This window comes from Pristis pectinata, chromosome 26 (assembly GCF_009764475.1).
Source record: "Pristis pectinata isolate sPriPec2 chromosome 26, sPriPec2.1.pri, whole genome shotgun sequence".
Lineage (NCBI taxonomy): Eukaryota > Metazoa > Chordata > Chondrichthyes > Rhinopristiformes > Pristidae > Pristis > Pristis pectinata.
In genome coordinates this window covers 24,050,995-24,078,060 of record NC_067430.1, presented here as the reverse complement: position 1 = coordinate 24,078,060, position 27,066 = coordinate 24,050,995, and the positions used below count along the sequence as shown (strand labels likewise).

The 27,066-nt window shown below is 42.5% G+C and overlaps 1 protein-coding gene across 3 annotated transcripts in view; it reads left to right on the top strand.

Moving 5' to 3' along the window:
- Window positions 1-26,344, top strand: part of LOC127583299 (tumor necrosis factor receptor superfamily member 14-like) — a 54,913-nt gene extending 28,569 nt beyond the window's left edge. For all 3 annotated transcript variants that reach the window (XM_052039135.1, XM_052039134.1, XM_052039133.1), the window contains 6 exons: window positions 7,134-7,277; window positions 8,149-8,242; window positions 13,097-13,272; window positions 16,552-16,577; window positions 21,517-21,575; window positions 25,770-26,344. In XM_052039135.1, coding sequence (XP_051895095.1) covers window positions 7,134-7,277; window positions 8,149-8,242; window positions 13,097-13,272; window positions 16,552-16,577; window positions 21,517-21,552 — 476 coding nt within the window. In that variant the 3' untranslated portion in view covers window positions 21,553-21,575; window positions 25,770-26,344. The remainder of the gene's footprint in view (window positions 1-7,133; window positions 7,278-8,148; window positions 8,243-13,096; window positions 13,273-16,551; window positions 16,578-21,516; window positions 21,576-25,769) is intronic.
- Window positions 26,345-27,066: the final 722 nt, after the last annotated feature.

Below are 27,066 nucleotides of genomic sequence, written 5' to 3'. Positions count from 1 at the left end.
CTGGGTAATACGTCAATGAGCAGCAAAGTCTGAGATGGGGCAGAAGTTAATGACAGCATCGTGGAATGATCTTGAGCCTAACAAGCAGAGAGTGACCGCTTCTGGTAAAGTAGTCAAAGCGACACATGGAGACAGTAGTTGAGGTTGCAGCAGTTTGTAGATCTTATTGAGGACAGAGAATGCAATTTGAGCCCATTAAACAGCAGGGGAAATGATTAGTAAGATTTGGTTGTTCTGTGAGGAAATAATTCACTTTTCACACCAATGAATTTCAAGGTCTCCAGTGAAATTGTTGTTGTCATTTCGAGTAGTTGACACTAGAAACAAAATAGCACTGGGGAAACATTATTCTGGTGCAAAAATGTTAGGAGTTAAACTTCCACACAGGAAAGAACATTTCTTCTTTCCCAGTGCCAATATCTCTGTTGTTCATCAATTAAATGGGCATTACTGTTGCATGAAGCTATCTTGATATATTTTGAGCAGTCATTGGTGGGAAGAGGGCATAGCCTTGACCGACATTTGGAGTCATAGAGTTGTTCAGCACAAAAACAAGCTGTTTGGCCCACGCTGTCTATGCCGACCATCATGCCGATCGATACTAGTCCCACTTGCCTGCATTAATTCCATATCCCTCTGTGCCCTGCTTTTTCAAGTACCTGTCCAGATGCCTCTTAAATGTTGTTACTGTTCCTGCCTCCACCACTTCCTCTGGCATTTCATTCCAGATATCAACGACTCTTTGTGTGAAAAATCTACCTCCCAAATTCTCTTTATACCTCCTCCTTCACACCTTAAGTGTATGCCCTCTGGTTTTAGACACCCTTACCACAGAAAATAGACACTGGCTATCTACCCTATCTGGGCCACTCATCATTTTAAAAACTTCTATCATGCCACCTCTCAGCCTTCTTTGTTCCAGAAAAAAGACCTAGCCTATCCAATTTCACCTGGTAACTCAAGCCTTCCCATCCAGGCCATATCCTTGTGGATCTTTTCTGCACCACCTCTAGCTTAATCACATCCTTCCCATTGTGTGGCAACCAGAACCGTACATAGTACTCCAAGTGCGGTCTAACCAACATTTTGTACAACTGTAACACAACATCCCATCTCTTACACTGTGCCTTGGACGATGAAGGCAAGTATTCCGTAAGCTTTCCTCGGCACCCTGTTTGCCTTGTTCCCATTTTCAAGGAACGATATACTTGTACCCCCAGGTCTCTCTCTTCAACAGCACTCCCCAGGTCCCTGCCTTTCACTGTGTAAGCCTGCTGCTGTCTGTAAGGCGTTTGTACGTTCTCCCTGTGTGTCTGCATGGGTTTCTTCCGGGTGCCTCGGTTTCCTCTCGTATTCCAAAGACGTACAGGTTAGGAGCTGTGGGCATGCTATGTTGGCACTGGAAGAGTGGCGACGCTTGCCGGCTGCCCCAGCACATTCTCAGTAACGCAAAAAGACGCATTTCACTGTGTGTTTCGATGTACATATGACTAATTGATAAATATCTGTCTTGTATCTTATTTCAACTTCCCAAAATCCATCGCTTTGCACTTGTCCAAGTTAAATTCCATCTCCCATTCCTGTGCGCACCTTCCCAGTTCATCAGAACTGTATGAGATATTAAAGGGTTAAATTATGAACAGAAATTACATAAATTTGATTTGTCTTCCCTTGGATTTGGCAGTTGAAGACTAACTTCATTAAAGTCTTTTTTGAGTCCCTTTATTATTTTAAAGTAGATACAGTAAAGTTCTGATAACCCACTATTCAGTTGTTCGGAAATCCCGACAGTTTAGCAGCTGGGTCTCCAGGTTCTGATTCCCACCTACCATTTAGCACATTGTGTCCCCAGTTCCTGCGCTCCCTGCAAACTCATTGGGACTCTAGTTCCCATGTTCCCTGGAAACTCATGAGGCCCTCTGTCCTATGCTCCCTTGAAACCCGCTGGTAGCCCGTTTCCCACGCTCCATTTAAACATACCAGGTTTGCTGGAAAATTTATTATATGACTGTGTAATGTCCAAAAAATATGAATTAAAATTGTTTTAGAGTATTAATTGGAATAAGATCCAGTAGTCCAATAAATATGCCAGTCCAACACCACCATTGTCAGAGTGTCAGATTAATGGAGTTTTACTGTATGTAGAAGAGAGAAAGGTATAATTTTCTTCTGATATTGAAATCTAGAAAATGGGACATAATAAAGTTAGAGTTGATACATTTAGCAGTGGAATCAGGAAATATTTCCTTCCATAAGGGTGGTGTGAATATTTAACTGCCTCCAAATGATCTGAAGTTTATCAAAAGATATGGAGGAAAGCAGGTAGAGATGTAGGGAAAAATAGGAACCATAATCTGAAGCAGCTTGAAAATTGAATGGACAGCCCTTTTTTATTGTCTTCCTCTACTGCTGGAGAACTGGGTAAGATTTTCAGTCGTAGTCAACAAATTTGCAGGAAAAGAATGCCAACAAAAATGAAAGGAGGTTAACCCACCAGCAGAGGATGAAGGATAGCCCTGATAGAACATAGAACAGTACAGCACAGGAGCAAACCCTTCAGCCCATGATACTGTGCCAAAATAATTAAACTAAAGAAACCCAATCCCTTCTGCCTGCACATGGTCCATATCCCTCCATTCTCTGCATATTCATGTGCCTATCTAAGAGCCTCTTAATCGCCTCTGTGGTCTCCATGACCACCCCTGGCAGCGCATTCCAGGCACCCACCACTCTCTATGTAAAACAACTTGCCCCGCACATCTCCTTTGAACTTTCCCCCCCTGACCTTAAATGCATGCCCTCTAGTATTAGACATTTTGGCCCTAGGAAAAAGATACCGGCTGTGTACTCAATCAAAGCCTTTCATAATTTTATAAACTTCTATCAGGTCTTCCCTCATCCTCCTACGCTGCTCCAGAGAAAACAACCCTTGTTTGTGCAACCTCTCTATATAGCACATGCCCTCTCATCCAGGCAGCATCTTGGTAAACCTCTTCTGCATCCTCTCCAGAGCCTCCACATTCTTCTTTTAATGGGTCAACCAGGAATGAATGCAGTACTCCAGATGTGGCCAAATTGGAGTTTTATAAGCTGCAACATAACTTCTTGACTCTTGAACTCAGTGCTTCGACTAATAAAGGCAAACATGCCATATGCCTTCTTTACCACCCTATCGACTTGTACAGCCACTTTCCAGGAGCTATGGACTTGGATCCCAAGATCCCTTTGTGCGTCAGTGCTGTTAAGGGTCCTACCATTAACTGTAAACTTTCCCTTTACATTTAATCTCCCTAAGTGCAACACCTCACACTTGTTCAGGTAAATTCCATCGGCCAGTTCTACGTCCTATTCTGCAGCTGATCTATATCCCACTGTATCCTTTGACAAACTTCTACACTATCCACAATGCCACCAATCTTTGAATTGTCTGCAAACTTACTAACCCATTCATCCATGTTTTCATCCAAGTCATTTATATACGTACATACACATCACAAACAGCAGAGGTCCCAGTACGGATCCCTGCAGAACACCACTAGTCACAGACCTTCAGCCAGAATAAGACCCTTCGACCACAACCCTCTGTCTTCTATGGGCAAGCTAATTCTGAATCCTAACAGCCAAGTCACCGTGGACCCTGTTTTAAAACTTTGAGATAAGGTCAGGGAAGAGAAAGGAGCTCAGCTGGGAAAATCATGATCTAGGGTCAGTTTGGGTGGACAAAGAAAGAGCAAGGGACAGATTGGTAAGAGTGTCTACAGACGACCAAATAGTGTCAATGTAAGGCATAGTTGAAATCAATAAATTAGAGGTGCATGTGGCAGGGGAAATAAAATAATCGTGGTGCACTTAAAGCTACGTCTAGATTGAGAAAGCTAAATTAGCAAGAAGTGGGGAGGACAAAACCATGGAGTATAAAAGAAATGGTTTTCTATTTCAGTACATTGAGGAACCCAGGAGGGAACAGGCTATTTTAGATCCGGTACTGTGTAATGAAAATTAGTAGTCTAGTAGTTAAGGGCTTTTGGGGAAGAGTGATCATGAGATGACAACATCTTAAATAAGTATTGAAAGTGATTTAAATCTAAACAGGTCATTAGGTCTAAACAAAACAATCAATACAAATATAGAGCATGAGTTGGCTCTGGTAAATTGGGATGTTGAATTAAAAGTTAGAAAATTAAACAAGCAATTGCTAACAAAAGAGTATCAAAAGCAAGAGGACATAAATTTAAGGTGAGAGGAAGGAGTTTTGAAGTGGGTCTGAGGGATAAACTTTGTACGCAGAGACTGGTTGATAGCTGGAATGAGCTGCTAGAGATGGTGGAATCAGATACAATTACTATATTTAAGAGGCATTTAGATAGACACTTAAATAGGCAAGGTGTAGAAGGATCCAGGGAAAAAAGGTCAGCATGGATGTGGTGGGCCATAGGGCCTGTGGTTGTGTTGTATGACTCTTTGACTAATTAATATACAATATAGAAAAAATGTCTCCCTTTGAGGCACAAAAATGGTCCAGGCATAAGTAATGAGGCATTAAAGAACATAGAACAGTACCGCGCAGGAACAGGCCCTTTGGCCCACAATGTCTGTGCCAACTATGATGCCAAAGTAAATTAAACCTATCTGCTTGTACATAAGCCATACCACTCCATTCCCTGTTTGTTCATGTGTCTGTCTAAATGCCTTTTAAATGCCACTATCATTTCTGCTTCCACCACCACCCCTGGCATCGCATTCCAGGCACCTACCACTTCTGTGTAAAAAAACTTACCCTGCACATCTCCTTTAAACTTAACCCCCTTTCACCTAGTATTTTTTCTTGATATTTCTACCCTGGGAAAAGTCTCTGACTATCTACCCTATCTACTCATAATTTTATGAACATCTATCGGGTCTCCTCTCGGCCTCCAACATGCCAGAGAAAACAGTCTGTTTGCCCACCTTCTACTTATAGCTAATACTCTCTAATCTAGGCTGCATCCTGATGAACCTCTTCTGCACCCTCCCCAAAGCCTCCATATCTTTTCTGCAATGGGGCAATCAGAACTGCACACAATCTTCCAAATACAGCCTCACAAAAGTTTTTTACAGCTGCAACATGACTGTGTGACTCTTATACAATGTCCTGACTGATGAAGGCAAGCATGCCCTACACCTTCTTTACCATCCTATCTACTTGTATTGCCATTTTTAGGGAGCTATGGACTTGTACCCCAAGATCCCTCTGTACATCATTGCTCTTAAGTGTCCTGCTATTTATTGTATAATTTCCCCTAACAATTGACCTCCCAAAGTGCAACACCTCACACTTGCTTGGATTAAGCTCCATCTGCCATTTATCCACCCATATTTGCAGCTGATCTATAATCCTATTGTACCCTTTGACAACCTTCTTCACAATCCACAATTCCACCAATTTTTGTGTCATCAGCATAAAACTATTATTAAATAAAAGGAATAGGCTTGTAATGTGGCCAGAAAGCCATGAAGGTGAGGAATGGGTTTTTTTCTGGAATTCGACAGAGGACGATATAGAAATTAACAAGAAGGCAGCAAGCAGAGTAGTAGATGCAGAAAATGAGACATAAAACCTTATGTAAAAAGGAAGCAAAATAGCAAAGAATAATCTGGATCATATATATGTTGAGACAGGATAATTTATGGACTTGGTAAATAAGGAAATGTTAGATAAATTAATATTTTGTGCCTGTTTTCAGAGAGGAGGACCCAGAAACCCCCCAGAAATAGTGGAGAACTATTGGTCTAGGGAGAATAGGGAGCTGAAATAAACTAGTGAAAAGTAGCACTGGAGAAATTAATGACGCTGATAACCAGTAAGTCATCAAGATTTAATGACCTGCATCCCCAGATTTTTAAATAGTTGGATGTTAATGTAGGAGATGCACTGGTTGTCACACAGACCAATTAGCTCGATATCAGTAGAGAGGGAAATGTTAGAATCTGTTAGTAAGAAAGTAGTAATAGGGCACTTTAGAAAAGAATAATTGGATTGGGTGGAATCAACAGGGATTTGTCAAAGGGAAATCATTTTGAGGTTGTAACTACCGGAGTAGATAAGAGAGAAGCAGTGGAGGGGTATATTTTTATTTTCAGAAGGCCTTTAAAATAGTGCCTCACAAAACATTGATAAGCTAAATTGGAACACATGGAATTGTGAGTAACATACGGGCATGGAATAAGGATTTATGAACAAACAGTTGGAACAAGAGGGTGATTTTTCTGGTTGGGAGGCTGTGATAATTGTGCCATAGGGATGAATGTTCACCATCGACATCAGTAATTTGGATGGGGGGATATGATGTAATTGACTGGAAACATTAATTCTCTATGTCAGTCCACATATCAGCTGATCTGCTTAATATTTGCACCAATTCCTGTTTTTCTTTCAGTTTTCCAACATCTGCAATTTTTGCTTTTTGAGCGATATGTCCAGATACAAAGCAGGTGGCAGTGTGAGTTGTGAGGAGAATATGGAGAGGCTTTAGGGGATACAGACAGGCTAAGTGAATAGGCAAGACATGGCGGATGGAATATAATGTGGAAACAAGTGCAGTCATCCACTTCAAATAATAATGGAAGAGTCAGGTATATTTCAAATGTTGCTGAAGCTTTCGTAAGACCGTACCTGTGATGTCATTGTACAGGTCTGGTCTCTTGACCTAGGGATGGACATATTTTTGAGAGAGGGAGGACAACAAGAATTCCTGGGATAAGGATTTGTCCTATAAGGAAAGACTAATTGGGCCCATGTTCTCCAGAGTTTAGGAGAAGAATGAGAGATGATCTCATGAAAACATACAAAACATTAAAAATTCTTACTAGGGTTGACAGGGTAGAAGCAGGTATAAAGTTTCCCCTTGCTGGGGTGTCTGGAACTTGGGCACATCCACTTTAAGTGATAGATTTTTGGATTTTGAGGGAATTGAGGGATATGGGGTTAGTGCAAGAGAGTGGTGCTGAGGTAAAAGATCTTTTTGAATGGCAGAGCAGGCACAAGGGGTTGAGCAGCCAAATCCTGCTTCAGATTTGCACCTTCTGTCTAAGTTGAAATAGAAAGCAGTTCATATTAATTCTACATGGATCTCATAAATGTTTTCTATTTACAGAGCTGGGACTTCAGATTAAACAAGAATGTACTTACGTTCGCAATACGATATGTGAGCCCAGGGAAGGATATTATTGCATTGACAACTGTCAGTTGGCCAGAAAGCACACAACATGCCCACCTGGTCAAGGAGTTAAAGAGAAAGGTAGGTTGTTGGAGTGCCTTTGCTAAGTGCTGTCCCCAGGGCAGGACAGGGGAAATCGAAATCACCGGCACCAATGGGAGTTTGTCCCTGGCTGGATGGCTGCCTGTTGCTCCCACCTGCCATCTGCAGCTTGTTGGATGTATTTCTGAGTCCTTTGCACATGTTTAGAATGGTCTTTGGATTTGTGTTTTAAGAAGCTGACTCATCCCACTATCTATTTTTACCCACTATTGGGCAGTCTTGACTTTCAGCCACTATTGTCCAATTTATTGCTTGACTGCACTCCTGACCACACACAGTCTGAAATTCCTCTCCTCCTTGGTCTGCACCAGTTCTTTGTTGAACAGCTCAATATGATTATTGTTCTGATGTTCCCTTGGCTACCCTCTTCTCACACTGTTATTCCAAAGCCTGCGCAAGTTCTTCTGCTGATATAGAACTCCCACACTATTCCTCCATTATTATAGCGTGCACTTGTTCCTTTCCTGTGCTCCCCAGGAGCTGGAAGTGCTATTTGTACAGTGGTGTGACCCAAGCAGTATGGGTGAACTTCTAGGCCTGAGTAACTGACAAGGTATTTGTAGATGTTAAAACAGGTTCAAATAATTGTGCACCTAAACACTGAGAACTACTCAGTGAAGTGGATTCCCTGCAGGGTTTGTCATTTTCAACATGCTGCAGGTGATAACTGATGGAAGTGGTAGTCCAAAACTGCAGGTTTATTTTGTTCAAATTTAAACATTGTTTAAGTGCAAGGAAAATTAACCATTTTTAACTGGAGTGCATGAAGAAGTAACAAGAGCTTTCTAACACCAGTATTACAGGCTCTATACCAGTTACCTGAAATGACATTGATTCTTTTATTTTTCAGGAACACATTTGAAAGATACAGTGTGTGGGGAGTGTCCTGATGGAACATTTTCAAGCAGTGATTCTTCAACAGAAGAGTGTAAGGAATGGACAGTGTAAGTACTTTAAAAACCCATAGTCATCGATGTTCAGAAAAGTCCTTGTTGATTTTTCTCATTTCTTCCTGTCATTCACAATCTGCCTTTCAGAAACAATTAATCATTTGCTCTAATGTAATGTTAACAAGTTAGAACATAGTTGAAATCCTGTCAGTTGAAAATGCTGTCCTGTGCTTTCTCTACGATCTGTTTCACTTCTTTGATTGCAGTAAAAGAGACAAACCTGCTGACCCACTGGTTACAAATGTGCATCTGCTAAGTATCTCCCTCCTTTTGCCCAGCCCTTGGTGGCAGATCTTTCAGTGAATTGTCTCATTGTCTAGATCTTCCTTTCCGTATCCCAAATATCAGTCACTCCCTTCAGGAATACCTGGGGGCTTTTGCATTTGGGTAGCAAGCCCCCAGATAGAACAATTATAATGACAGACTCATTTACTTCAGAGAGTTTGCTGGTCCTTACAGAGCTTCAAAAGACTGGAAGTACTTTTCTTCATTCCAAAGTTTCCACACCACAGAAAAATTGCAGATCCAATTTTCGTTCCAATTGTGTTCTTTTGTGTAAAAATTGTGTATAATTTATGTTTTTCTTGTGAATGTTGTGTCTCTGATGCTATGTGCCTGTGATGCTGCTGCAAGTAAGTTTTTCATTGCATTGTGCAGACATGTATTTGTGCATATGACAATGAACTTGACTTTGATTTTAACTTCAGCTAAATATTAGACATTTTAGGACCATGAATTAAGTTCTGCATGGTTAACCGCAGTTAACAGCTGCTCATTGTAGTCAACCTGCACATATAATTTCAATTAAGGTGATGCATTTCCATTTTGGGTATTTCTAAGTAAACTTGAAATTGAAAACCTAAATCATATGTTCTCTGCATAACTTAATTTAAGTGTAATTATATTTAAGCATAATCATGTCAATTGAATTATAAAAATTCCTTTAGCAAATATATTTATACAAGCATATTCTTTAACAAAAAAAGTGTTGTATTGTTGTTGTACACAAAACCTAGTCCAGTTTTACTCAAGACCATGGGGAGAAGGGAACTAAAACTGATGTCCAACATGCACATCATTGCATGTTAGGTCCAAAGTCCTGCAATCTTGCAACATGGCTGAAGCTCAGAACTCACTACCTGAACCAATGAGAACACTTTGAGGCAATCATGCCCTCAAATGTTGGGTAGGTTGTGGGAATGGGCACTATAGACACTCTAACCACTAATGAGGTTGTGCTGTTGGAGGTTGAGATACAGGGCAGGGTTCATAATGATCTTGCCTGTAATTCCATGATTTATTCTTTCCTTTAGGTTTCCACTATAAAGTTCTGAAACAACTCTAATCCATATTAAAAATGATGTAATGTCTGTCACTGTGGTAAATGTTTCTTTCACTTCATGTCAACTTCCCCACTGACTTTGACATCCTCCAGCTGTGTGACACTGCTCTCAGTTGTTCCATTCTTAACTTTCCAATGACAAGTAAGCAATCGACTGTACTGGCTTCCATTAGCATTCCTACTCCATTACCTCTGATGTGCCCCGTGTATTTATCTTTAGTCAAATATTGTACACTAACCTACATGCTATCCCTTGACAACAAGTTTGTTAAGTGTGTTCAGGAAGGTTTCTTAACACAATATGTAGATAAGCCTGCAAGAGGAGAGACTGTGCTTGATTTGGTATTGGGAAATGAACCTGGTCAGGTGTCAGGTCTCTCAGTGGGAGAACATTTTGGAGATAATGATCATAATTCTATCTCCTTTACAATAGCATTGGAGAGAGATAGGAACAGACAGATTAGAAAGGCGTTTAATTGGAGTAAGGGGGATTATGAGGCTCTCAGGCAGGAAATTGGAAGCTTAAATTGGGAACAGATGTTCTCAGGGAAAAGTAGAGAAGAAATGTGGCAAATGTTCAGGGGATATTTGTGTGGAGTTCTGCATAGGCATGTTCCAATGAGACAGGGAAGTTACAATAGGATACAGGAACCATGGTGTACAAAGGCTGTAATAAATCTAGTCAAAAAGAAAAGAAAAGCTTACAAAAGGTTCAGAGAGCTATGTAATGTTAGCGATCTGGAAGAGTATAAGGCTAACAGGAAGGAGATTAAGAAGGAAATTAGGAGAGCCAGAAGGGGACATGAGAAGGCCTTGGCGAGCAGGATTAAGGAAAACCCCAAGGCATTCTACAAGTATGTGAAGAGCAAGAGGATAAGACGCGAAAGAATAGGATCTATTAAGTGTAACAGTGGGAAAGTATGTATGGATCTGGAAGAAATAGCAGAGGTACTTAATGAATACTTTACATCAGTATTCACTATGGCAAAAGATCTTGGTGATTGTAGTGAGGACTTGGAGCAGGCTGAAAAGCTTGAGCATGTAGGTATTAGGAAAGAGGATGTGCTGGAGATTTTGGAAAGCATCAAGTTGGATAAGTCGCCGGGACTGGCTGACATGTACCCCAGGCTACTGTGGGAGGCAAGGGAGGAGATTGCTGAGCCTCTAGTGATGATCTTTGCATCATCAATGAGGATGGGAGAGGTTCTGGAGGATTGGAGGGTTGCGGATGTTGTTTCCTTATTCAAGAAAGGGAGTAGAGGTAGCCCAGGAAATTATAGACCAGTGAGTCTTACTTTAATGGTTGGTAAGTTGATGGAGAAGATCCTGAGAGGCAGGACTTATGAACATTTGGAGAGGTATAATATGATTAGGAATAGTCAACATGGCTTTGTCAAGGGCAGGTCCTGCCTTACAAGCCTGATTGAATTTTTTGAGTATGTGACTAAACACATTGATGAAGGAAGAGCAGTGATGTAGTGTATATGGATTTCAGCAAGGCATTTGATAAGGTACCTCATGCAAGGCTTATTGAGAAAGTAAGGAGGCGTGGGAGCCAAGGGGACGTTACTTTGTGGATCCAGAACTGGCTGGCCCACAGAAGGCAAAGGTTGGTTGTTGACGGGTTGTATTCTGCATGGAGGTCAGTGACCAGTGGTGTACCTCAGGGATCTGTTCTGGGGCCCTTACTCTTTGTGATTTTTATAAACGACCTGGATGAGGAAGTGGAGGGATGGGTTAGTAAGTTTGCTGATGACACAAAGGTTGGAGGTGTTGTGGATAGTGTGGAGGACTGTCAGAGGATACAGCGGGACATAGATAGGATGTAAAACTGGGCTGAGAAGTGGCAGATGCAGTTCAAACCAGATAGGTGTGAAGTGGTTCATTCTGTAGGTCAAATATGATGGCAGAATATAGTATTAATGGTAAGACTCTTGGTAGTGTGGAGGATCAGATGGATCTAGGGGTCCGAGTCCATACGACGCACAAAACAGCTGCACAGGTTGCCTCTTTGGTTAAGAAGGCGTACGGTGTATTGTCCTTCATCAATCGTGGAGTTGAATTTAGGTGCCGAGAGGTAATGTTGCAGCTATATAGGACCCTGGTCAGACCCCACTTGGAGTACTGTGCAACGGTGGTGGAGGTGGATACGATAAGGTCTTTTAAGAGACTTTTGGATAGGTAAGATAAAATATTTATTTATTAGTCACATGTACATCGAAACACAGTGAAATACATCTTTCTGTGTTACTGAGAATGTGCTGGGGGCAGCCCACAAGTGTCACCACTATTCCGGCGCCAACATAACATGCCCACACCTCCTAACCTGTACATCTTTGGAACGTGGGAGGAAACAGGAGCACCCGGAGGGAACCCCCGCAGACACGGGGAGAATGTACAAACTCCTTACAGGCAGCAGCGGAATTTGAACCCAGGTCGCTGGTGCTGTTATAGCGTTACGCTAACCGCTATTCGACTGTGCCGCACCGTACTGTACCATAGATGGAACTTAGAAAAATAGAGGGCTATGGGTAAGCCTAGTAATTTCTAAGGTAGGGATATGTTTGGCACAGCTTTGTGGGCCAAAGGGCCTGAATTGTGTTGTAGGTTTTCTAAGTTCTGAAATATTCAACCAATCTTCCTTCGATGTTGGATCTTTTGTAAAATCTCTCCTTGTTGACTAAAGTCAATAGTGAGAATATTTGCCAGCTTTATCAGTCTGGTACGTATTTGACTCCAGAGCCACAGCGATCTGGTCGACTCTGAACAGCCCTCTGAAATGTCCCAGCAGATCATTGGGTTCAAGGGAATTAGGATTGGGGATAAATGCCGGCCTTCCTATTGGTGCTTTTTGCTCTCAGGCAGTCCCTTGGCGTTGAGGATGGTTTGTTATCTAAACTTTAGCTAACTCATTCCTTCTTTCTGTTTGCATCAGGACCGGACATTTTTGACTGCCATCCCTCTCTTCCTTTTTCATTCATTTTTTATGCTGGCCTTTTGGGCATGTCCCAACATGCCAGACTGTACAAATTTTCTGGACTTGACAACATTAGCAACACATCACACAGACAAAGGAACTTAACTGCCCCTTAATGGCTACATTATTTCATCCCATCAGGTTTTCTGTTTTACTTGGAAATTTTTTGTTTTACTTAACATTGTTTATGCAGAAGTTGGCACTGGCACAGTGGATGCATCTTACCCTAGGTTGTTCAAGTCCAAGTTCAGAGACTTCATCCCCAGAATCTCGGCTGACATTCCAGTGCGGTGCCGTGAGAGAGATGTCACTCCAAGGCCTTGTCTGCCCACTCAGGTGGTGGTGAAAGATCCTGTAGATCATTAGCAGTTGACCTCTTCCTGAACTCTTCATAATACCAACTTAAACTCTGCTGGGGTTACAATAAGATTTGAATAACAGATCAATTACAACAGATTTATTGTAATTGAACTTGAAGCAACCGTTGTAGATGCTGGCACTGATTTATTTTTTTCTGTCTCTTCCCCAGATGTGAAAAGCTCAACCTTAAACAGGTTGAACCAGGGAGCACTGAAGCTGATGTGAAGTGTGGAAAAGTGCACAACCCAGCAATTGTAGCTTCTGCCGTCTCTGTTTCTTTGATTGGAATTGTTGTGATTGCCACCGTGACAGGTTATTTTTCTTGGAAACACAGACACAAAACACGTATGTGATTGATTTACTGTGTGCATCTTCTTATCATTTTCGACTTCAAAAATTGTTTTCAGCTAGATTGAAAATAACCTTCACTATTTTACAAATTTTACAATCATCAAACTACTGTGAGAATATTAATTTAACTTTGATCTTTTTGAAAGATCTAAAATTACGAGTTCTGCTTTTTGCCATCATTCCCATATCAGGAAAATGTTTGAAGCTGAGAGGAATCATTCTCAGCCTCTGTGTTGTGTTTCACTTAGAGCTGAGGTTTCGTTCACACGTCCACACCATTACGTCAACCTATATTCACCTCCAGCACTTAGCTGTGTCTTGCATCAGCTCACCCTTTGCTGAAATCCTCAGTAACCTCTTTACAACATTTCTACCTTTTTATTCTGCTGCCCTGCTTGTTGATTAACATCAGCTCCTGCTGAAAGTGCACTTCAACTTTTAAATAAGAAAAATAAGATAAGAGATCTTTATTGGTCACATGTACATCAAAACACACAGTGAAATGCATCCTTTGTGTTGAGTGTTCTGGGGGCAGCCTGCAAGTGTCGCCACGCTTCCAGCGCCAACATAGCTTAACCGCAACTTCCTAACCCGTACGTGGGAGGAAACCCAGAGCACCCAGAAGAAACTCACACAGTCACGGGGAGAACGTACAACCTCCTTACAGACAGCGGCAGGCATTGAACCCGGGTCGCTGGCGCTGTAATAGCATTACGCTAACCACGACACTACCGTGCCTGCCCCATCTTAATACTTGCTTTCAAGTCCTTCCCTGGCCTTCCCCAACCCCAATCCCTTCCTCTCAACCTCATGCAGGCTGCAGAATCTCCACATTCCTGATCATCCTGGAATTTACTCTCCACCATTCCTCTAAACTCTGGAATTTTCTCCCTGAGTCCTTCCTCCTGTGAGGTCCTCCAACAGTGCTACCTCTTTGATCCAGCTGATATTTGTGATTCATCGTCAAATGTGTCAGTAATTTTGCCAACACTCCAATTAAGTTTTTTGGAATATCATTCTCAGTAAATTCTTTGAGAAAGCATTCCTGTTCTGATAAATTGGCCTGTACTTCAGATGCATCTTGAGAAAGTGGCCCCAAGTTTAAAAGGAGTGGGGTGGAGGGGAAATGGTGTGCATAAGCCCCATACCAGGTAGCACATGGAGGGAATCCATGGAGGTGAACACCTGACCAATCTGAAGAGCAGGGTTTCATTTACAGTGAAGTTCTGAGAGTTTTCCCGAATACCTGAACAGATGCACTACCTGGAATGAGGGTAAATGCTGAAATTTGGCTGCAGATGCCACATCAGGAAATCTAAGGAAGCAGTATCTGGCACTTAGGAGGCAATCAAGCGGAGAATCACAATTTGCAGATACGATGGAGGTTCAAGGAGAACATTGAGGATCAGAGGAGTGGAGATGAAATAGGTGATCAGGGCACACAGATAAGATGATGGTTGGGGAAAGGCAGATACATATGGGGTCAGGGACTTCTAATGTGATTGTGCATCTAAGGATGCACAGGTGATTGACCATGTTGCATGTGTGATTGGGGATTGATGGCTACAGATGGACCCAGAAATCAGGGCTACTGTTCTGATCAGGATTGGGGATTGGTGCTGTTAGAGAATTGGTAAGTTGTAGAAGTGCTTGGGATTGGAAACTGCATTTTCAATTATGGTAGATGGATGGGATCTGGGAATCAACAGTGGTTGGAATTCTTTAGATTCCCCTGGGTTTCTTTGCAGATCTTGGGAGAAGATGTCCTTATCCACTGGCCTGCCTGTGGTTCTGAAGGACTCTGCCTTTTGTAAACCTTATCACTGCCCATTCAGGCCTGTTGGGCCCTGCTGCTGTAGTTCTACCATCAGACCTCAGAGATTGCAAACCTTGTGGAAATCCCTCTGAGATTTTGCATATCCCAGTGTCAATGTTATAGGAACATCGCTTTTCCATTTAAAACTGGTCCCATCTGGCTATGATGGGATCTTTCATCAAGCTGAAATGAGCCAAAGGTAGCAGTTGTGGTGGGAACACATCAAGGTCAAAGTTGAGTTTATTGTCAGATGCACAAGAACATGTGTGCACAGGTGCAGTGAAAAACTGACTTGCAGCAGCACAGGCACATAGCATCAGATCTGCAACATTCACAAGAAAATCATAAATTATGCACAATTTTTACAAGAAAGAACTCAATTAGAACAAAAAAAATGAAGTCCACAGTAGTGCAAAGTGGTCATAGTGTTGCTGTACTGAGGTAGTGATTAGGAATGTTTCTTCGGCTGGTGAGGTCGCTTTGGCTAAACATCCCTCCCACACATCATTGATGCTAAATTATGCTGGAATGTTATTGTCTTGTAAAACACCTAATAATTGCAGATAGTGAGGAAGGTTGTCAAAAGATATGGCATGATATCGATCAGGTCTCCAATTTGGGCAGAGAGTGGCAGATGGAGTTTAATCTGGACAAGTGTGTTGTGTTGCACTTTGGGAGGTCAAATGCAAGGGGAAAGTATAGAGTTAATGACAGAGCCATTGATGTACAGTGGGATCTTGGGTGCAAGTCCATTGCTCACTGAAAGTGAAAAGTGGTTCAGAAGTTGTACAGCACACTTGCCTTCATCATTTAGGGCATTGAGTATAAAATCTGCTAAGTCATATTGCAGCTGTATAAAACTTTGGTTAGGCCAGATATGGAGTAATTGTATACAGTTTTGGTTGCCACATTACAAGAAGAATGTGGAGGCTTTGGAGAGAGTGCAGAAGAGGTTCACGACGATGTTGCCTGAATTGGAGAGTATTAGCCATAAGGAGAGGTTGGACTAAGTCGGATTGTTTTCACTGGAGTGTCAGAGGCTAAGGGATGAGTCTTTTTCCCAGGATGGACATGTCAGATAGTAAAGGACGTTGCATTAAGGTGAGAGGGGGAAAGTCTAAAGGAGGCAAGTTTCTTCAAACAGAGGATGGTAGGTATCTGGAACATGCTGCCAAGGGAGGTGTTAGAAGTGGATATGATAGCAACTTTTAAGAAGCATTTAGACAGACACATGAACAGGCAGTGAATTGAGGGATATGGACTGTGTGCCTGCAGATCGGATTAGTTTAGATTGGCATCCTGGTCAGTGCAGACGTCGTGGGCCGAAGGATCTGTTCCTGTTCTGAACTGTTCTATGATCTGCATTCTAATTTCCTGTCAAAATATGGCAGAGTGAATGAAAAATAGAGGTAATTCAATTGAACATACTTATAAACTCACATTTTTGTTTTTGGCAGGTGAGCAAAATGGAGCAGTGAATCAGGTAAAAATATAATAGTTCATCATTAAAGGTCATGTGTGGTAACGTTGAAAACTGAATGCAAACAGGTTGGAGTTTAATTCAAATAATTTATTATGTTTTCTCTGCATATTCTTTTTACCTGGAAATAATGCGTAAGTTCACCGGTTCCAAAGCACGTCGAAGGGTAACATCAGCTGATAAGTGCCCTACAGTTTGTAGTGCTAAATGTTTAAGTACGTAAGATACAAATTACAATCTCATAAATAATCTTATTTCATGTGTGGTAAATGAACCTGGTCCACATGTATGTATTATTTTGCTTCTGATGTCCATCCCATAATAATCGTAGAGTCATAAATTAACACAGCATGGGAACAGGCCCTTAGGCCCGACTCTTCCATGGTGTCCACCTAAGCTAGTCTCATTTGCCAGCATCTGGCCCATGTCCCTCTAAACCCCTCCTGAACATGTACTTATCCAAAAAAAGAAAGTAGCAGCAAACGTGGGGATCAAAACCATGACCTTGAGATTAAGAGTCTCATGCTCACTGACTGAGCTTGCCGAGCTGTGAGAGTGGTTTTTGGTCTGGGGTGCCCGGTTAGTGAAAATCCATCAAATCCCAACTCTTTCAGCAAGTGGATGATGAGTGTCAGCATTAACTCTGACGCAATGCAAACTGCACATTGTTCCACTAGTGATTTTGACCTGGATCAGCTTACATGGTATATCTGTGCACTTAGCCTGATGGAATAGAGTCATAGAGCACTACAGCACAGTAACAGGCCTTTCAGCCCATCTAATCCATGCTAGCCTGGTTTTCTGCCTAGTCCCATCTACTGCACCCGAATTATAGCCCTCCATATCTCTCTCGTCCAAACATTAAGTGTTACAATTGAACCCACATCCACCACCTCTGCTGGCAGCTCATTCCACACTCGCACCACCCTCTGAGTGAAGAAGTTCCCCTCAGACTCCCCTTTCACCCAAAACCTATGACCTCTAGTTCTAGTCTCACCCAACCTCGGGGGGAAAAAGCCTACATGCATTCACCCTATCTATACCCCTCATAATTTTGAACACCTCTACAAGATCTCCCCTCATTCTCCGGCACTCCGGGGAATGAAGTCCTAACCTATTCAACCTTTCCCTATCACTGAAGTCCCAGCAACATCTGTGTAAATTTTCTCTGCACTCTTTCAAGCTTATTGATATCCTTCCTGTAGGTAGGTGACCAGAACTGCACAATACTCCAAGTTTGGCATTACCAAGGTCTTATACAACTCCAATATAACATCCCAATTCCTCTACTCAGTGCCCTGATTTATGAAGGCTGAAGTGCCAAAAGCTCTCTTTACAATCCTATCTACCTGTGATGCCACTTTCAAGAAATTATGGATCTATATTCCCAGGTCCCTTTGATCTACCGCACACCTCAGTGCCCTACCATTCACTGTGTAAGTCTTACCCTGATTTGTCCTCCCAAAGTGCATCACCTCACACTTGTCTGCATTAAATTCCATCTGCCATTTTTCAGCCCATTTTCCCAGCTGGTCCAGGTCACTTTGCAAGCTTTGATAGCCTTCCTCACTGTCCACTACACCCCCAGTCTTGGTGCCATCCTCAAATTTGCTGATGCAGTTTACCACATTATCATCTAAATCATTAATATAGGTGATAAACAACAACAGGCCCAGCACCGATCACTGCGGCACACCACTAGTCACAGGCCTCCAGTCAGAGAGACAACCATCTATTACCACTCTGTGGCTTCTCCAGCTAAGCCTATGTTGAATCCAATTGACTACTTCATCCTGAATGCCAAGCGACTTGACTTTCAGAACCAGCCTCCCATGCGGGACTTTGTGAAAGCCTTGCTAAAGTCCATGTAGACAATGTCCACCGCCTTCCCTTGATCAACCTTCCTGATAACCTCCTCGAAAAACTCTACAAGATTGGTTAGACATGACCTGCCATACACAAAGCCATATTGACTGTCCCTAATCAGGCCTGGTCTATCCAAATACTTACTGTATGTATCCTGTCCCTCAGAATACCTTCCAATAATTTACCCACAGCTGACATCAGGCTCACCAGCCTATAACTTCCCAGCTTATTCTTAGAGTCTTTCTTAAACAACAGAACAAAATTAGCTATCCTCCAGTCCTCCAGCACCTCACCCGTGGCTAAGGACGTTTTAACTATCTCTGCCAGCGCTCCTGCAATTTCCGTACTCGCCTGGCACAAGGTCCGAGGGGACACCTCGTTAGGCCCTGGGGAGATATCCACCCTAATTCGCCTCAAGACAGCAAGCACATCCTCATCTGTAATCTGGATACGGTCCATGACCTCATTACTTTTTTTCCCCAGTTCTATAGACCATGTCTGTCTCTCGAGTAAATACAGATGCAAAAAAATCCATTTAAGATCTTCCCCGACTCTTTCGATTCCAAGCATAGATGACCACACTGATCTTCAAGAGGACCAGTTTTGTCCCTTGCTGTCCTTTTGCTCTTAATATAGCTATTGAAACCCTTGGGATTCTCTTTCGCCTTGTCTACCGGAGCAACGTCATGTCCTCTTTTAGCCCTCCTGATTTCTCTCTTAAGTGTTCTCTTGGATTTCTCATACTCCTCAAGCACCTCATTTGATCCTAACTGCTAATACCTGATATGCAGCTCCTTCTTCTTTACCAGGGCCTCAATATCCCTCGCTAACCAAGGTTCCCCAAAACTGTTAGCCTTGCCTTTTATTCAAGCAGGAACATACAGATTCTGCACTCTCAATATTTCACTTCTGAAGGCCTCCCAATTGCCAAACTTCTCTTTGCCAGAAAACAACCTATCCCAATGCACACCTGCCAAATCCCTCCTGATGCCCTCAAAATTAGCCTTCCTCCGGTTTAGAATCTTAACCCTTAGACCAGTCCTATTTTTCTCTGTAATTATCTTGAAAGTAGTGGAATTATGATCACTACATCCAAAGTGTTCCCCAACACTCACCTCTGTCACCTGCCCTGTCTGATTCCCTCAGGGGAGATTCAGTATTGTGCTCTCTAGTTGGGACCTCTACATATTGATTAAGGAAACTTTCCTGAACACATTTGACAAACTCTATCCCATCCAGTCCTTTCACAGTATATGGGAGTGCCAGTCAATATGAGGAAAGTTAAAATCACCTACTATCACAACTTAATATTTCATATAACTGTCTGCTATCTGTCTACAAATTTGCTCCTCTAAATCGCGCTGACTATTGGGAGGTCTATAATATAGTCCCACTAACGAGGTCATCCTTTTTTATTCCTCAGTTCCACCCAAATTGCCTCGGTCGGCGAGCCCTCCAGTATGTCCTCTCTGAGCACTGCCGTGACATTTTTCCCGATAAGTAATGCCACCCCTCCCCCTTTAATACCTCCCCCTCTCTCATGTCGAAAACAACAGAACCCTGGAACATTGAGTTGCCAGTCCTGCCCCTCTTGCAACCAAGTCTCTCTAATGGCTACAACATCATAATTCCACATGCTGATCCATGTTCTAAGTTCATCTGCCTCACCTACAATACTCCTTGCATTGAAATAGACACAACTCAGAACATTAGTCCCACCACGCTCAATCTTTCGGTTTCCAACTTTGCTTGTGGTCATAACATCTACTTTCGGCACAGCCTCTCCACTTGCTGCCCTACCGCTGTGACTCCCATCCCCCTGCAACTCTAGTTTAAACACCCCCCATACCCCCCACCCCCCACCCGAGTAAACCTTCCCACAAGATTATTGATCCCCCTGCAGTTCAGGTGCAAACCATCCCATTTGTACAGATCCCACCTGCCCTGGAGGAGAGCCCAATGATCTAAAAATCTGAAGCCCTCCCTCCTGCACCATCTGCTTAGCCATGTGTTAAACTGCACTGTCTTCCTATTTCTTGCCTCACTCACACATGGCACGGGTAGCATTCCTGAGATCACCACCCTGGAGGTCCTGTCTTTTAACTTGGCACCTAACTCCCTGAACTCACTTTGCAGGACCTCATCATTTTTCTGCCTATACCATTGGTAGCAATGTGTACCACAACCTCTGGCTGCTTACCTCCCCCTTAGGAACGCTATGGACTCAATCCAAGACATCTGACCCTGGCACCCAGGAGGCAACATACCATCCGAGAGTCTCATTCTTGTCCACAGAGCCTCCTGTCTGCTCCCCTGACCAATGGATGCCCTATTACTACTGCTTGCCTGTTCTCCCCACTTCCCTGCTGAGTCAGAGTCAGACTCAGTGCCCGAGACCTGACCACTCTGGCTTTCCCTGGTAGGTCATTGGAAAAGGATATACTTGTTATTGAGGGGAATGGCCACAGGGGTACCCTGCACTGACTGCCTGTTCCTTTTTGCACTCCTGACAGTCACCCAGCTACCTGCCTCCTGCAGCTTAGGTGCGACTGCTTCCCTGTAAGTCCTGTCTATCAGACCTCAGTCTCCCAAATGATCCGAAGGTCATCCAGCTCCAGTTCCTTTACATGGTCTGAAAGGAGCTGCAGCCAGATGCACCTCTCACAGATGTCGTCAGGGACACTGGAGGTCTCTCTGCCTTCCCACATCACGCAAGAGGAGCAAACTACTGCCCTGGATGTCATTCCCACTGCTCTACTGTGCAATAATGAAGAAAGAAGTCCCTTCTCAGTTGGTCAGTCCCTCCCTCCCCCCCCCCCCCCCCCCCCCACTTCCCGCTCCACCTCCCCTCCCCCACCCCCTTAAATCTAAGCCTTAATTTTTTAAAAAATCTGTAGCTGCTGGAAATCTGAAATATAAACAGAAAATACTGCAAATCCTCAGTAGGGAAAGGCATTGTCAATGTTTCTGGTCAAAACCCTGCATCAGGACTGATCACACCATACACAAATAAATCACCAGTTTCAAAATGTGATTTTCTAAAGCAGCAAGTTTAATTACTTGTTTTTCTTTGTAGGTTGGCACTGCAGAAGAACAAAGTACCATGATCTGAAATGGGGAAGAGTCTCATGCAAGGTATTGGTATTGATTTACTATTGTCACTTGTACCAAAAAAACTTGTCTTGTATACTGATTGTACAGGTTAATTCATTACACAGTGCAGTTACATTGAGTTAGCACAGAGTGCATTGAGGTAGTACAGCTAACAACAATAACAGTACAGAGTCAAGTGTCACAGCTACAGAGAAAGTGCAGTGCAATAAGGTGCAAGGTCACAACAAGGTAGATCACGAGGTCAGAGTCCATCTCATCGTATAAGGGAACAGTTCAATAGTCTTGGAGTAGAAACTGTCCTTAAGCCTGGTGGTCTGTGACTAGTGTTGTTCCACAGGGATCCCTACAGGGACCTCTGCTGTTTGTGATACATACAATTGACTCAGATAAAAACATGGATGGTTGGGTTAGTAAGTTCACAGACGATACAAAGATTGGTGGCATTGTGGGTAGTGTAAAAGATTGCCAAAGGATACACTAGGATATAATCAACTGCAGATATGGGCAGAGAAAAGGCAGATGGAGTTCAATCCAGCCAAGTGTGAGGTGTTACGCTTTGGGAGATCAAATGTAAAGGGACAGTACAGAGACCCTTAACAGCGTTGATGTACAGAAGGATCTTGGGGTCCAAGTCCATGGCTCCCTGAAAGTGGCTGCAGAGGTTGATAGGGTGGTAAAGAAGCCTTATGGCATGCTCGTCTTGATTAGTTGAGCCACAGAGTTCAAGAGTCAGGAAGTTATGTTGCAGCTTCATAAAACTCTGGTTAGGCCACATCTGGAGTATTGCATTCAATTCTGGTCACCCCATTATAGGAAGGATGTGAAGGCTTTGGAGAGGTTGCAGAAGAGGTTTACCAGGATGCTGCCTGAATGAGAGAGCATGTGCTATGGGGAGAGGTTGTTTTCTCTAGAGTGGTGGAGGCTGAGGAGAGACCTGACAGAAGTTTAAGATTATGAGAAGCAGAGATAGGAAAGGCAACAACTAACCAAATCATACAATATCCTCTCGCATTCTGAAGCTTTCTTCCTCACTGTTAACCTAGAGTTAATTTTTCTATCATTTGCAAATTTCCTTAAAATGCCCCCCAAGTCCTGTGGAAGCCTATCGAAAATGGCCTTTCAGAAACATGACCATGTGTCAATCATTACCCTTTGCTTACTGCCACTGAGTTAGTTTTGAATCCAATCTGCTGCTCTTTCTGGGAACCATGGCATTTACTTAGGTACTTCAAAGGTTTTGCTAAAATCTATCCATTTTAAACCGAGCATTTTTGCATGTTTCATTAATCGTGCATGCCTGCATTATCATTTTTCTCCAGCTTCATTTAATTATATATATGTTCTATTTCTAGACCTCTGCATGGAAGTGTGGAGGTTCTCTTCTGTTCTCTTGTTATCTTTGCCCCTGGGTATTGATCTATAAAAGTTACTGCTAATTACCAAGAATTACCAGGCGTTGTACGTGTGAATGTCACATGACCAATAGCTTAACGGTCTTAACGGAGCTTTCCATTGCTTCTTACTAATCAGCACGTGTAAATCAGTTCACGTTCACTTCTAAATCATTTATAATGTCGGGCTATGTTGGTTTTCAATCTCCTAGTCTGTATTATCATTTCATAAAAGTCACTGGGAACTGTATTGTGTCACTTATGTGTATACCTTCTGATTCAGGAAAAGGGAGCCAAAGTTCATCAGAAATCAGTTTATCCCACAGCAAAAATGATGTAGACAGCTGGAATAGGAGATCTCTCTGGATTCTATTTTGATGAAGACTATCAGAAGGAGGAACAGGAGGCCATTCTGCTCCTTCAGTAGGATCATGACTGATCCAACGTTCCTCAAGTCTTTTTTCCTGCCTTTCCTCAATCCTTGATTTCTGTACTGATTGGAAATCTATCTCTCTCAATCTTGAAAGTACCCAAGATCTCTGCTCCCACAGCTCTCTTTGGCAAGCAGTTCCGAAGACTCACTGGAAGAAGAAACACTTCTTCATCTTAGTGTCAAATGGGCTCCCTCTTCTCTGAGACCATGCCTTCTGGTTCTGGACTCTCATGTGAGAGGAATCATCCTGTTCGAATTTGCCCTGTTTCTCCCTGATGTTACGTTTCAGTTAGATTGCCTGTCAGTCTGCTCAACTCTAGCAAGCCGAGTCCCAATCTGTTTAACCTTTCCCAATAGGACCATTCCTCCATACCTGGATTCAAACAAGTGAATCTTCTTTGAAGTGCCTCCAGTAAAATTATATCTTTTCTTAAAGAGAAGGACCAAAACTTCATAGGATTCTAGATGCACTCTGACTAGTGCCTTGTACATTTACAAAAAGATCCCCCTGCATTTACATTCTAACCCTTGGAATAAGGGCCATCATTTCATGAGCTTTCCTTATTACCAGCTGCACTTGCATGCTGGTTTACAGTGTTTTCTGCACAAGGATCCCTGAATCCCTTTATGCTGCAACTTTCTGCAGTCTCTCTTCATTTAGATAATACCCTTTTCTTTTCTTCCAACTTCCAAAATGAACAACTTCACATTTTCCCAATTCGACTCCATTGCCAACTTTTCACCCGTTCACTTAACCTGTCAATACCTCTCTGTAAACTTTTGTATCCTCATCACAACTTGCCTCCTATCTATTTTTAGTTCTTTGCCAATTTGGTTACTGTATATTCAGCTCTTTTCTCCATGTCCCTAATATATGTCATAAGCAGTTGTGGTCCCAGCCCTGACCATGGTGGTGCCCCACTTGTCACAGGTTGCCAACCTGAAAGTGACCCCCTTCTCCCCACTGGTTGCTTCCTGCCTGTTAACAGTCCTCCATCCATGCCATTACCTTGCCTCCAACACATTGGGTTTTATCTTGTTGCTAAACTTTTCATAAGGCACCTTGTTGAATGCATCCTTGAAGTCCAAATTCAACACATCTTCTGCTTCTGCTCCATGCTCCCTCATTGAGAGTTCCTCAATAATCCTAAATAAATTTGTCAGAAATTATTTCCCCTTCATGGAACTATGCTGACTTTGCTTGATTAAATTATGGTTTTTCCACTGTGCTGTTATTACATCCTTAATTCATCAATTCTGCCATTTTTTCCAACAACAGATGAGGTTTATCCACATCCAGCTACCTGCTTTTCTCTCCCTTTCTGTTGAACTGGCTGTTGCATTGGCAGTTCTCCAGTCCTCTGGTTCTTCTCCAGAACATAAGGACTTGTGGCAGATTGCAAGCAATGCATCCACTACAGAAATGGCCACTTCATTTAGCACCCTAGATACAGGTCGTCAGGGACTTCTTAGTTTCAGGCCCATTAGTTTGCCTGGTACTATATCTCCGTGATGGCGATGATATTTAAATCCTCCCAAGCATTATTCAATATTAATGGAATTTTCATAGTATTTGCTATTTTACAGCATTTAACATGTCACAAAGCCAAATATCTATTTAACTGCTTTGCCATTTCCTTGCTGCCCATAACTATTTTCCCAACCTCATTTTCTATATTCACATGGACCACTCTCTTTTATATACTTTGAATAACTCTTGTTATTATTCCTTATTAGTTTGTCCTCAGTTTATTTTCTGTTATCTGTAATATCCTCCTTTGTTGGATTCTGTATTTATCCCAATCTTCAGGTCTATAAGTAACTTTTGTTTCCTTGTATGATTTCTCTTTCAACTTAATACTCTCGTTAATTTTGTTGGATAGCCGTATTCCATTATCTCTTGCTTAGAATCTGTCCTCCTTACTCGGATGTAATGTGTCCGTGACTCATCAACATAATCCACATGCACCAAATTCATGGGACAACCAGAAGAAGAACTGTCAAAAACAATGCAGACAGAAGTTCATTGGAGTTGACATTAGTGAAATTGGCTGGCCTTCAATACACCAATAAAACAGAAAAACTCTTCAGGTAAACAACCTCTGTGGAAAGAGAAACAGAGTTAATGAGTCGTATTGAAAACCCTGTATCAGATCTGTTCTGACAAATGGCCTTCAACCTGAAATGTCAACTTTACATCCCTTTGCAAAGATGCTGCTTATTTGCTGAGTGTTTCTAGTATTTTCTGTTTTTTGTTGCAGATTTCCAGCATCTGTAGTTTTTTGATTTTCCTTCAATGCACTATTTATTTATAGCTTAATTTATGAATCCACAGTTTGACATAACTCTTCAGAATATTCGCAGTGTCTGACATATGACATTTATTTGAAGGTAACCAAGAATACCCTGAAATGCAGCCTTCAAGCCACCTCAAATCTTTTCATCCAATGTTGAAAAGTTCAGACTTTGCCATTCTGTCATTGAACGTGGCCCAGATCTTCCATCTGGTATCTTCAAATAATCATCCTTCAGATAACCAGCAACGAAACACTAAAGAACTCGTATGAAAGGAGAAAATTGATTTTGCGAGAAAACTTGTACAGATTTTTATAGAAGAATTTTTAAATAAATTTTTAAAAGGAAGAAGGTGACTAAGATAAGTTGGGACCTCTGGAGATTGAGGCTGGCAAATTAATTTCAGGAAAGCTGAGACCAACCAACAAGTGATGGGAGGCAGTGAGAGCTCCTGTACAATCTCCACTTCACCTCAACTTTGCCAACTGGACCAACTTGCCTTTTGAAAGGCCACAGCTTGCACATTTTCATGTATAGTTAAGAAATTTAACATTGAGATTTAACAATGTATATGTGTACATGTATAGACCAGGCAGCATCCGTGGAGAAAAGCAGGCGGTCAATGTTTCGGGTCAGGACCCTTCGTCAGGACTGAAGGTAGGAAAAGGGGAAGCCCAATATATAGGAGGGAAAAGCAGAGCAGTGACAGGTGGACAAAAGAGGGGAGGTGGGGTGGGCACAAGGTAATTCAAATGAACATTGAATTCTCCCACTTTAAGTAATCCTGACCCCCCACTTCCCCAAAACACCACCACCACCCCCACCCCGCCCACCATGCTTCTCTTCCCTTTCCTAGCCTACCTCTCTTTTCTCTACCCGCTTTTTTTCCTTTCTCTCCTTTGACCCATCCGCCGGTGGATCTGCTCTCTCCTCCTCCCCCACACCTGCCTATCACTATCTCTTACCTGCATCTACCAATCACAACCTTGTGCCCACCCAGCCTCCCCTCTTTTGTCCGCTTATCACTGCTCTGCTTTTACCTCCTATATATTGGGCTTCCCCTTTTCCGATCTTCAGTCCGAAGAAGGGTCCTGACCGGAAATGTTAACTGTCTGCTTTTTTCCACGGATGCTGCCTGGCCTGCTGCGTTCCTCCAGCATCAGTGTTTTTCATCTAGATTCCAGCATCTGCCGTCCTTTATTTCTCTTGTGTAATGTATACTGTAAATGTGCTGTATTGCCTTTATTTAGATGGAAATGTTTATGTACTTACTTTGCTATCATAAAACAACTATTGAGACATTCTAACTCAGTGAGGGTAAGTATCCTGTATGCCGTAACCATCTTATACACCTCTCCTACTGCATTCAGGGATCTGTGGACTTGAGGTCATC